General features: G+C 33.4%; 1 protein-coding gene across 3 annotated transcripts in view; it reads left to right on the top strand.

Annotated features, from left to right (window-relative positions):
* The window catches only part of LOC106883585 (ankyrin repeat domain-containing protein 17), a 120,858-nt gene that overhangs the window by 93,298 nt on the left and 15,060 nt on the right, over window positions 1–12,500 (top strand). For all 3 annotated transcript variants that reach the window (XM_014934654.2, XM_014934655.2, XM_014934657.2), the window contains 10 exons: window positions 456–928; window positions 1,660–1,972; window positions 3,332–3,477; window positions 4,120–4,262; window positions 5,823–5,928; window positions 6,588–6,695; window positions 6,901–7,076; window positions 8,101–8,162; window positions 10,958–11,154; window positions 12,209–12,423. In XM_014934654.2, the coding sequence (XP_014790140.1) occupies window positions 456–928; window positions 1,660–1,972; window positions 3,332–3,477; window positions 4,120–4,262; window positions 5,823–5,928; window positions 6,588–6,695; window positions 6,901–7,076; window positions 8,101–8,162; window positions 10,958–11,154; window positions 12,209–12,423 (1,939 nt within the window). The remainder of the gene's footprint in view (window positions 1–455; window positions 929–1,659; window positions 1,973–3,331; window positions 3,478–4,119; window positions 4,263–5,822; window positions 5,929–6,587; window positions 6,696–6,900; window positions 7,077–8,100; window positions 8,163–10,957; window positions 11,155–12,208; window positions 12,424–12,500) is intronic.

A 12,500-nucleotide genomic window follows, 5' to 3' on the forward strand; every position in this document is an offset into this window, starting at 1 on the left:
ATAATCTGTACCTGTTTGTTTGGTTACAAAATAAAATACACAAAACATGTTTCTGTATTACGTTTATTTACTTTATATACATATGAGTTGAAAACTTTCTTCTAGCAATCCACTTAATATCTATGTTCCATGCTGGCATGGATTGGAGAGTTATTAATGTAGAAATATGGTATCGTAGCTACTAACAGTTGAGGCTTGCGTAGTCTAGACGGTGTTTTTAGATTTCATTATTCTCTTTAACCCGGGCAACGCCGGGTATTTCTGCTAGTTTTCCTTAAAACTTAGGATGTATTCACGTATGTGTGTGAGAGAGAGAGAGAGAGAGAGAGAGAGAGAGAGAAAGAAAGTACTGTTTGAAAATTGAAATAAAATGGTTTGATTATCTACTAATTGTTTAGCTTAATGTATTTCTTTCATCACAAATTTATGTTGTGTGTATATTAAATTGATTTTAGAATGTGAAGTTCCAGGTTCCAGTGCTTCTTTGGAGTTGTCCCAACCTCGACAAACTATACAGAGAATGTCTGTGCAGCAACAACAGCAGCAACTCCAGCTTCATATGATGCCCCAAGAGCAAATTCTCCAGCTTTTTTCACAGAGCACACTGCCACAGCCGCAACCCCCTCCACCACCCCAGCAGCAGGCTCCACCACAACAACAGCAACTACAACTTCCTCCGCAGCAGATCCATCCTCCTGCCCAGCAGGTATCTTCTCCTCCTCCTCCCCCTCCTGTACAGCCACAGTCACAACAAGTTTTAGCTTCATCTATCCAGCAGGGTGGTGCTCCCACAGTTGCAATGGCAACAGGAGCAAGTGTCCAGTCTGTTGCCCAGCACCATTATCTAACCCAACAGCAGCAGCATCAACTCTTGCAGCAACAACTCCTGCAACAACAGCAGGCCCACTTGATACAACAACAACTGCAGGTAAGACCATACTACTAAATTAAATTTTAGCAATAATAGAGGATAGCAAAATCATACTCATGGCTTGGAAGTATTTTAATGGGAAAGTAATTTTTAAACTTTTTTTTTTTTTGATGAGCTACTTATGACATATTATTTAATTTTCTTCCCAATGATCTCCATAATTATATTTTATAACATCAGTATACATATAGACTTAAAGACTTCGCATCCTAATGGTTAAAACAAATGACTGAGCAACTGATATTATTAGGAAAATATCTCAACTAAAATATAGTTTTTCTTACTGATAAATTTTAGCAAAAATATATTTTGAGGTTAATTAAATCTTTTTGCTATCACTAATTTTAGCAATAAACATCATTGGATAATTTACTTAAAATAATGTATTGGATATAATATTGAATGTTTTTAAACCAAAAACCAAAGCCATACAAGCTTGGTGTTCACCTTGTGTGTTTCCATATTTCATAGCCAAATGAAAGTATGGATTGATAAATCTGTATCTAAAAGGAAGGACCCAAACATTGGAAGCTTTGGTTGCTAATATTTATAGGAGTCTGAGCAAATTTATTAAAACAAAGAAAAATGGAGCATAAAGTTAACGATAGGTGTTTAAATTTGTAGTTATATTATCAATTTAGACTTATTTTCATGTGTTTGTAATTGAAAGATAATTCTTGTAAGTTGAAAATTATATTGGCAATCTTGATTTTCTTTTTTCTTTTTAGGTTAGCCAACCTAATATGCCTAAGGTTAGGTGGAAACGCCATATACCGAACAACCATCAAAGTTTACAGGCACCGACTGTAGGTTTGGACACAGTTCCAACTCCTTCAACTACTCCACATACACCTACAGCTTCTCCAGCATCTCCAGGTGTACCTCATCTTCAACGTTATCTTTCACAACATATAGATCTGGATGCACAGACTGATAGTAACCATGACACTGCGTTGACTTTAGCTTGTACTGCTGGCTATTCTGACTTAGTCAGGTTGTTGTTGTCCAAGACAGCTGATATTGAGCACCGCGATAAAAAAGGTCAGTTCTCATTCAATTCATGAAATTAAATGATTTATATTTCTCAGGCTAGGATGGTTTCTAATTTAAAGTGTATATATTAGGCAAAAGTTTTTTTTTTATGTTGGAGTCACAACCAAATAGCTGAAACCTCTCGAAGAAATATGTGTGTGTGTGTTTTGTTAGTATCCTGCTTTTAAATTTTTATTTGATTTATTTTATATTTTTGGCAAAGACAACTCTTTCAAAATAATAATATTTTTGAATTGTTATAAAAGATTTATAACCTAGTCTGTTTACTACCATCACTGCCTGAACCTTGAGTTCCTTTAGTGAAATGTACTCTGCTGATCTCTTGTGTGATTACATCTGCATATATTGTTTTCTGCTGTAGCAGCCTATGTTGTGAATTCCCTCAACCAGTCTTTGAGGCTCTGACCTAACCATAAAACAACACTATTCTGCTTTCTCTTAAACATTTAGAACGAAACTATCTTTTAACTGACTTAGACACAAACTTTTTTTAAAATTTATTATATCTATTTAGTGTATTTGAAAAATCTATGAATTTCCAAATGGTTATAAAATAGAATACTAAGATATATGTTTGGTGAGGTAATTTCTAATGGTGATTAGCATATTTTGAATTTGACCACCAAATTCACTTCATGAATTTTCCAAATATTTCTAAGGGATAACTTGAATGTAATAAGCAACTTAACAACTTAAATGTTTAACAAATTAAATGTTGTATCACTTAAGCCTGTTTTGTGATATTCCTGTTGCAAACAGTATGCCTTATACTGTTGGATGCATGTGCATTGATTATTATAGAGAGTGGCACCTGTCATTATATACAGTTACTAATCAGATCCAGCCTGAAGCTAGTGGCATTTCCAAATGGGACAGTTTAAGGAACTCTATGGCTGATTACTGAAATGGTTTCTCCAGTCATACAAGCTGTGTTGAGTTTAATTCTATAAGTTAACGAACAACTTGTAAAATTTAATGGTGCTTTCATTGCTTGGTGTAACTCGTTATATCTGCTTTGTGGTACTGCTAGGTTAACTGACCTATTTGAGAGTTAGACTCCTTTGCTATAGGCTCAATAGATAGGATTCAATCTGGTAGCCTCTCTGCTGGTTATCTAGTATTCTATTTATTTGTTCATCCAAGCTTTTTATGTGTATCCAGCAATGTCAAAGTAATAATAATTATAATCAGTTCAAAGTCTTATTTGTACTGCTCTTCAGATTTTGTTATTCCATAAGAGTGATCAAATCTAATAATTTGTAGATGTGTGTATATGAAATAAAATATGAGTAGATATTTCTGAATGTTGATATCATATTCATGAAGTTTAATGTTTTTTACTTTTAGGTTTTACCCCATTGATTTTGGCTGCAACAGCTGGCCATGTAGAAGTTGTGGAAATCCTTTTGGACCACAATGCTGAGATAGAAGCCCAATCTGAACGAACCAAAGACACTCCATTGTCTCTAGCATGTTCTGGAGGAAAATTTGATGTTAGTTTCTGATTTATTTTATTCTTTAAAAGTATGTGTGTTATGGGACCAAGAATTTTTCTGCCTTGTTTTGTTGCTAGATGCTCCATGTTTTTGGTATAGGTGCATGTTCATAATTCCCAAACATTTTTTTGCCAACTTCTTATCTCTATATTTTAATCCTAATGCTTCCAACTCAAAATAGTCAATTATACAATGCAATAATTCTGGAAGTTTCAAAAGGACCCTAGGATTGCTTAAGCAGTTTCTTTCCTGTGGGATTGGGACAATAGCATCCGTTTTATGAACCAGTTGTTTATATGAAGGGTTTGGCTGCAATGTGTTCAACATTTTAAAGCTCAATGTTTATAAGGAATTGTTACAATTTACAAAACTAAAATTGTTTAAAATATATGAAATCTGTTTCATTATTTTTAAATTGTTTGAATTAACAAGCACTTATTTACATACATTAATAAATAATTTATATGTAAAATTCATCAACAGAAAACTGTTTGATATCTAGTTGAAATGGGATCTATTTTTTTTCAACTTTATAGTACAGTTCTAGTTTTATTTTATTAAATGCATATCATCTTGTAATCCACTTTTAATTTGAGTTTTTTTAAAAAATTTTTTTTAATTTTTTTTTTTATAATTCAGGTGGTAGAATTGTTGTTATCTCGCGTGGCAAACAAAGAACATCGCAATGTTTCTGATTATACACCTTTAAGCTTAGCAGCATCAGGGGGTTATGTCAATATTATAAAATTATTGCTTTCAAATGGAGCAGAAATCAATTCACGGTAAGCTAATTTTATTCTGTAGTTTGATACCAATGTTATGGTTTTATATTTTTCTTGGCAACATATTTGATCTACCTGCTTCGATTTACTTAATTAGTGAAGAGATAGAAATCCCTAAAGTATGCTACTTACTTTCACTAAACTTGCATATGGGCTTTTTTCCCCACTATTCATTAAATTTTCATGTATTTTATCCATTCAATTTCTGCGGAACATTGAAATGCTGTCAAACATTGTTATGGAAAAAAATTGGTCCATTTTGTCAATTTCTTGGCAATATGTTTCTGCTAGGATTAGATAGAGAATGAGTCCATTTGTTAATCTCTAAATAGTGACCATAATCTATTGAAGTAGCATTGATTTGGGAAAGTGTTTTGTTGCTTCGCTTTGATTATCCAGCTACTGTGTGGAATGCTGCCTGTTGTGCACTTATTACACATCACAGTGTAATCAAGAAATGGGCTTTTTTTTCTTTTCTTTTTTTTAAGGGCAAAAGATGGGTAGGGCAGACTGCAGATAGGGAGATATTCATTTTAACTGTGTGACATTCATTAACCTTATGTTGGTTAGTCCTTAAATGAAGGGGAAGGACTACAATGTGTGTGTGCCAAACAGGCAAAAAACAAAAGAAAATATCTTGACGGATGAATTTTGTACTTACTTTCACTTTAAATAAGTACAAAATCTTTAATCTTTCATAATTAAATTTACAATCTCATTGAAAAGTGCTGTAAAATGTTGACTTTCCTTTGCATCACGAGCAGGAATTCATTTGAGAATCCAGCATTGTTGTGAAATGAATATACAAATGGAGAAAAATTGGTGCAGTTTTTCCAATCCAGAGCTAGCTGAAGCATCATGTTCTCTACTATCTAGATTGTTATCATCATCATCATCTACCTCATCTGATGAAGGGAAGTTAGAAAAAAAACTTCATCACTGTATAAATCTCTCATCTGTGATTTGATTTCTCCCATCGATAAGAGCCATTTGTGCTTCGGTGCAGTTGACAAACATAATTGGGCATCAATTGATGTGTTGTTTAAGGATTAGTGGGAACTGTATGTCTTATATGATTTGTTTTTAGTACAATACATTACACTATTCTAAGCGGACACACTTTGTAATGACATTCTGACAAAGTAACTGTTAAAAAACAGAGGGGAAGAAATATAATTGACAAGAATATTTTCCAGGACTTGTTGAATGTCATTGTTACTTTCTAGAAAGTACAATACTGACATAAAAAAAAAAGAATTTTCAGATAAATACAACTCTTACTTAACCAAAAATAAGAGATTATAGTTATGTCTGTAAAACATTGTTTTGTGATTTCTACTAAATGTGGAAACGGTGATTCAAAAGCAGGATGTGGCCTGTAGAAGAGGTTAATAACTGCTTCTAGAAATAGTAAGGTAAAGCTTGGAGAATAGTTAGCAGTAGATGTTTATGAAGTTAAATCAAAGGATTTTCTGTAATTAATATGAATTTGTTTTATTTATTTCTTGAAAAAATATGTAATAAACACTGACAAATTATACGGTGTCCATTCTTTTTCAGAACTGGAAGCAAACTTGGCATTTCTCCTCTCATGTTAGCAGCTATGAATGGTCACTCTGCTGCTGTCAAATTGCTTCTTGATATGGGTAGTGATATTAATGCTCAGGTGAATAACAGATTTTATTTCTTCTAGTTCTGGTTGAAAAAACAAATAGATTTTATATATAAATAGTTTTTATATATAAATATATTTTTGAATGTTAATTCTAAGATCTTCAACTAATTGCTTCTAATTTTGCCTGATTGCTTTTTTGTGTGTTATATTATCACCTAACTCTACTTAAATATAAAGGTTCTGATGAAGCACTTTTTGTATACTGGTGAATACACTCAGATATCAACAAAACTAGATTAATTCAAGCCTTTTATTTGGTTTTATGTATGCATATTTCTATATAGGAGAACTGTACACTCGTTTAAGAAAGGAAAACAATATAGACACTGAATGGAACATTTTAAGCTTCTGTTACCATATTTCTGTTGAAATACACCATTTTTGTTTCAGTTAACTTTGAGAATAATGAAGAATTATGTAAAATTTTGTTATTAAGCTGGTGTTAAGTTGTAGGATATTGTTAAGGAAGATTTTAATTTAAATCACTTTAAAATAGGTAGTTTGTATCATTAACTCAGGAGTGCTGAGATAAGAAGGCTTTAATTTTAATGCTTTTGCAGTGTCCTTTGTATTTATTTCTAGCATTTATTAGCAGCTGTATCACCATTAGAGTTGTTCTAAAAGTTATTTTATTTTGTTTTCTTTTTTAGATTGAGACAAATAAAAACACAGCCTTGACACTGGCATGTTTCCAGGGGCGTCATGAAGTTGTAAGCCTTTTGGTTGATCGAAAAGCAAACATTGAGCACCGTGCTAAGGTAAATGTCAATTATCCTTCTCCATTTTAACAAACCAGTACAAAATTAAGTGTTGGTAGTTTGATTCATAAATAGTTGGAATATTTCTCCTCTTCCTTTCTCTCCTCGTCTAATTGTGAAATTTTATAAGATATAGGGAATATTTGCATTTTTTATATCCTTTTGACAATAATCAAATTCCCAATTTCTGATTTTTATCTTATAGACCGGTCTTACTCCATTGATGGAAGCCGCTTCTGGTGGTTATGTTGAAGTTGGAAAAGTTTTGTTAGACAAGGGAGCTGATGTGAATGCAGCTCCTGTGCCATCATCAAGAGATACAGCACTGACCATTGCTGCTGACAAGGGACATTATAGATTTGTTGAACTGCTGCTTTCCAGGTAGGTTGCTATTATGAACAAGAGCTGATTATACATGAAATGACTTGATTTAGACACAATTTATAGAATTATCAGTCTGATATTGCAGTGGTTCACAGATTCACGTGTTGTCTAAAATCTGTACCTAGATCCTCTTGGTTTGAAGTAACCAGAGATTCTTTTACACTTGGTATGTTTGTGTGGTAGTGAGAGCTAGGTTTTGGTGGGGATTCACTTTGTGTGCAGTATGGTGTTGGATATAGTGTAGGCAGCGAATATGAAGGCTTTCTCTGCAGGGTATTGCTTACAGAACCATTATGGTTGAGAAATGGAGGAAAGGATTTTGAAACTTGGTTGAGAAATTAAACAAAAAAAAAAAATGACAGAAATCAAAAGGTTTGGCTGCTGTTGGGGAGGCAAGAGACTTTGTGGGTAATATGATACATAGAAGCTTCTTTCATGTTTTGTGTGATAGTCATGCAAAATTTATGGTGCTGGGTAAAAGCATTTGGTGTGTAGAAGTCTATGATTTTCTTCATGCATTGAAGGCTTTGTTCTTTATGATTGAATCACAGGGAAAATTTGAGATTATGAGTTTATATGTGTGTGACTTGTTAGAAGATATGCCTAAGAAGATGGTTATAGGATTTCAGAGAGCAGTAGAGGTAACATATATCTGGAGGAGTGGAGGGAGGAAACTTTGTCCCAGAGGAACTAAGCTTTTGTCGCTGATATCCAGAGGAACAATGTGGAGAGGGAAATATGAATAGATTTTAACCTGAACAGCAAAGATGAACCATAAAGATTGATCAATTTCTGTTTTGGAGAAGATTAAGTTGTATGGTTTGCACGTTTACAAGAAGTGGTGGATGGGATCTAGCTGTACTGGAGTTCATGGATGTTGAGGAAGAGGAGAATGACTTTGTTCATAATACTCTTTAAGCAATCCTAAACAACTGGGAAATGATAGTACTTTCATTTTGTACCATAGATTTATAGGATATTGGGAAACAATAATCTGTATATATTTCTTAAATTCTTTTAGAAATGCTGCTGTTGATGTGAAAAACAAAAAAGGCAATTCTCCTCTGTGGTTAGCGTGTAATGGTAAGTTCTTCACCTTTTCTTTTTTTTAATCATTTTGTGTTTAAAAAAATGTTGATTCACTGAGTTTTAATGCAGAATAGGTTTAGTATAATCATAAGCTTATAGCAGATATACTGTTTTATAACCTTAATTTACTTGAGGAGTCTCTTTTCTTTGAATATTTTTTCCCCTTGTTGGCAGAGGATGGTAATCCAGAATTCTTACATGTGTCCAAATCTCGCGTCTTTTGCATATTCTGAGATCAGATGTAACTCCTTTGGTCTTATTTGATCTTCCTTTATTATGATTATCCTGTTAAGACTATTTTGCAGTTGGAATTATTTTGTGTTACTCTGACACATTGCCGCTTCTTTCTTAACTGAGCCAATGTCTGCTCTTCTGTGTAGTCTCTTACTTCTTTCTGCCTACTATTACTTTCTCAGACACACACACTTTTCAAGCACATAACTTAACAGAATCTTGACAAAATTTCAACTTTCCCGAAATCCTTCATTAGGCCTCTAATTCAACTGCAGCTGTTGTTGGGGTAGTGCATATTATGTTTCTGAACCTTAGCTGTCCCCTAAACTACCTCTTTCCTTATAAATACTCAGATATGTTTTAATAGCCACACTTTCTGCATTGTTAATAATTTCTTCTATCAGCATGTTATATTCCTACTGTCATGTCTGTTTTGTTTTAGTTTTAAAAATGCTAAGTCTTTATTTACTTAAGAATAATTTAGTTGTATGTGGCTAACATTTACAACAAATCTTTTCAAATATTATTTTACAACCATTGTTTTCATTCGTAAATGAATGAAATGACATTTTGTTAGAGTAATTGTTTTTACAGCCGGATGACCTTCCTTAATGCTATCTTATTAACTGATTTGTATATTTGATTTGTTGGTTAGGCAAATTAGAGCTAGTATGGTTTTGTTTTGCTCAGTAGTATAAGGTAATGACTGTAAGGCAATATAATACTTCCTCAAATGATTTAACAGCTGATGTCATGGCAGTCTGTATAACCTCTATACTTTTGTGAGCATTTGATGAAATTTAGTCTAAGACTAAGCAAAAAAAAAAAAAAGAATTGGAAAGAAATATTGAGTAATCATGTATAGGTTTTGTTAATTGAATATAATAAAGAAAAAATAACTAAATGTAAAATAAAATTTGCATTCTTCATCAAAAATTTAATGAACATAATGTTAAAATATATGAAATTTCCTTTCTTTTGTTTTTCATTTTCTAAAACTGAAATGAATTTTATGAAATTAGTGGACATAAATTTCAAATATATTGCAATGAGTTAAAATTTTATTTTATCATTTCATTGTCGAAAGTTTTGCTAAAAACATTCAGATCTTTCTTACAATAGGTTTTTTGTCAAGGTAGTTTGAGCAATCTCTCTATTTTATTTTTCACTTTTGAGCAGGAAATAGTCAATAATGCAGGAGGAACTTTCTTTTCCTTTTAAATTAAAATGTAGGTATTGGAGTTCTTTATATATTATATCAAATTTTAATGTGACATTTTTGTACAAACGAAGATATTATGCTGTTGGATGTTTTATCACTTAAAACATGAGCATGAAAGCTTTGTAAAGAAAATAAATACTTCCTATAAAATAGTTTGCATTGTAATTATGTGACGAGGAAATATGTAGTACAAGAGCTATTCCAACTAGATATGTATTTTAATATTTAATGTTGAGAGGAGTGGGCAACTTAGAAATATGGAAACATTGTCGCCTGTACCCAAGTGCGAAGTCATTTATATTATGCTATGATTCTAAGTTGTACATAGCTTAATTTTTCAAAATGGCTGCAGCAGTAGATATTACTTAACCCCTTTGCTCTTTATGGAGCATAGGCCATAGATGACTTTGGTCCACTATTCTATATTCTGGGCTGCTTTCATCTTGTTAGTTTTGAATTGTCATTGCTGCTTCTGTAACTTTGCTTTTTTCTCAGTAGGGGGTTGGTCTTACACAAACCCATTCTTATCTCTGGGAACAGGTGGTCCATATTTGTCCAGCCTCTATCCTTTAATCTGTCCAGCATGGGAGGCCCTACTAGAAGCTTGCACTTCATCATTATTGAAGTACACAATCCAGCATACGGCAACAATGACAGGACCTTGAGGTGGACAAAAGATATTAGTGAAGAGATACTTAAATCACAGTGATAGTTTGGGATCTTTTTTAAAACGGGGGCCACATTTTTCATTAACGAAACACTTTGAAACTTGGAACACTGGTAGAATGTGTCATATAAAACATCTTTTTCTCTTAGTCTTCTTTAAAAAAAAAAGAAATCCATAAATTATTCCATGTTAAAGTTGTCGTATTTCTGTAATTTCAACCAATCACTGACGTCCATTCAGCCGATATACATTAAGTGCCGACTACATAAACAAACGATTCTGAAACAATTAACCCTAACCCTAGGGTTAGGGTTAGGATTAGGGTTAAAGCAAATTTAAAATGAAAAAAGCAAATAAAACGAAGAATCGTTTGTTTATGTAGTCGGCACTTAATGTATATCGGCTGAATGGACGTCAGTGATTGGTTGAAATTATCGAAATAACACAATTTTTTACATGAAATAAATTCGAATACAAAAATATTTTTCTGTTCTATAACACAAAATAGATAAGTATACGAAGTTTGAAAGTCTTTCGGTACCAAAAACACTACGTAAAAGATTAATGAAAAATGTGGCCCCCGTTTTAAAAAAGATCCATAGTTTGTATATTTCACTAAAATTTAAATGCCTAAATTTAATCTAATTTTTTGCTTTTCTTTTCAAGGTGGCCACCTTGATGTTGTACAGTTACTTGTAGGCCACAGAGCTGATATCGACAGTGATGACAACCGTAAAGTATCCTGTTTAGTTGCTGCTTTTCGGAAGGGGCACATAAAAGTAGTGAAGTGGATGGTGAAGTACGTCACGCAGTTCCCTCTTGACAATGAGCTCCAACGGTATATAAGCACAGTAACAGATCCAGTACGTTTCTAAATCTTTCTACCTGTCATTTTTTCCAATTCTATTTCAAGTTTCCATTTGTTTGTGCTTAAAGTTGGTCATATAAAATTCTAAGTCCAGGTTACTTTTTTAACTGAGGCAGTGCTTTTTTTGTATTAAGGGACTATTGAACTATTGGAAAATTCTTCTACCCAAACTTGCTCATCACACCTTCAACCCTACTCATTCTGGTAGTCTGTCTCCCATCCCACCCTCCTCATTCTCCTTCCCATACAATCTCGCAAATTGATTCTTCAACTTGCTTTGTGGGGCCATCTAAGCACCTCATCACCATTATCTATTGCAACTCCTACTGTTTATTTTATTTCTCCTCCTTTCTCTTCTATATGTGAGTAACCATGCAGATCTTTTACAAAATTCTGCATTCCCCCGCCTCCTTTCATAGTTCAATCTCTTGTCCACTATCATGAAGCTGACCCCTCTATTGCAACCCACAGAGCCTGTAGTTCTGTAAGCTGCATGCTAACCTCAATAGTGCAGGTGGCACAAAAAAATGCACTCAGTCCACACTATAAAGTAGGTGCTGAGATGGGCATCCAGCCAGAGAAAACATGCCAAAACAGACATTGGTTCACGATGCAGTTCTTGGGCACATCATATCCTGTCAAGCTATCCAGCCCGTGTGTCCTCATGGAACATGGGCGTTAGATGATGATGATGAAAACTGTTGTAATGTCCAGTCAGTTCTCGTGGAATAATTTAATGCCATATTGAAGTAATAATCATTTTAATAATTTTGAGTGTTCTTTCTCTTTCTCTCTCTTAATGCTATGTACCTCACCGTCTTTCATATTTAATAACTGATATCATTGTAAGTTAAAGTTTGTATAGGTGATGATATTTGTAGTGTTTTACTGTCATGTTATTCTGCATAATTTAGTTTTCAAATACTTTGTATGTGTTGAACACTACTTGAAAGTAATGATGAATTTTGGTGGAATGGAATCCTTTTATTGGAAAAGTTATGGTTTATTTTATTTTTGAATAATACACTAGTCATTTTTTTTATTTGCAGGAATTAAACAAAAAGTGCAGGCAGTGTATGGATGCAATCATAAGTGCCAAAGATCGGCAGGCGGCAGAAGCTAACAAGAATGCTACCATCCTTTTGGAAGAACTAGATAAAGAACGACAATGGGAGGAAAACAAGAGGGCAGCAGCAGCAAAGCGGAGGGAACGGAAGAAAAAGAAGAAGAAAGAGAAATTGGAAAAAGAAAGAGAATCAAATATGTAGGTTGCCAGTTCTGCATAAATTGATTGCATAATTTCCATTTGTTCAATAACCCTGAATAGACCGGTTTCATTGT

This window comes from Octopus bimaculoides, chromosome 5, assembly GCF_001194135.2.
Source record: "Octopus bimaculoides isolate UCB-OBI-ISO-001 chromosome 5, ASM119413v2, whole genome shotgun sequence".
In the NCBI taxonomy this organism is placed as follows: Eukaryota; Metazoa; Mollusca; class Cephalopoda; order Octopoda; family Octopodidae; genus Octopus; species Octopus bimaculoides.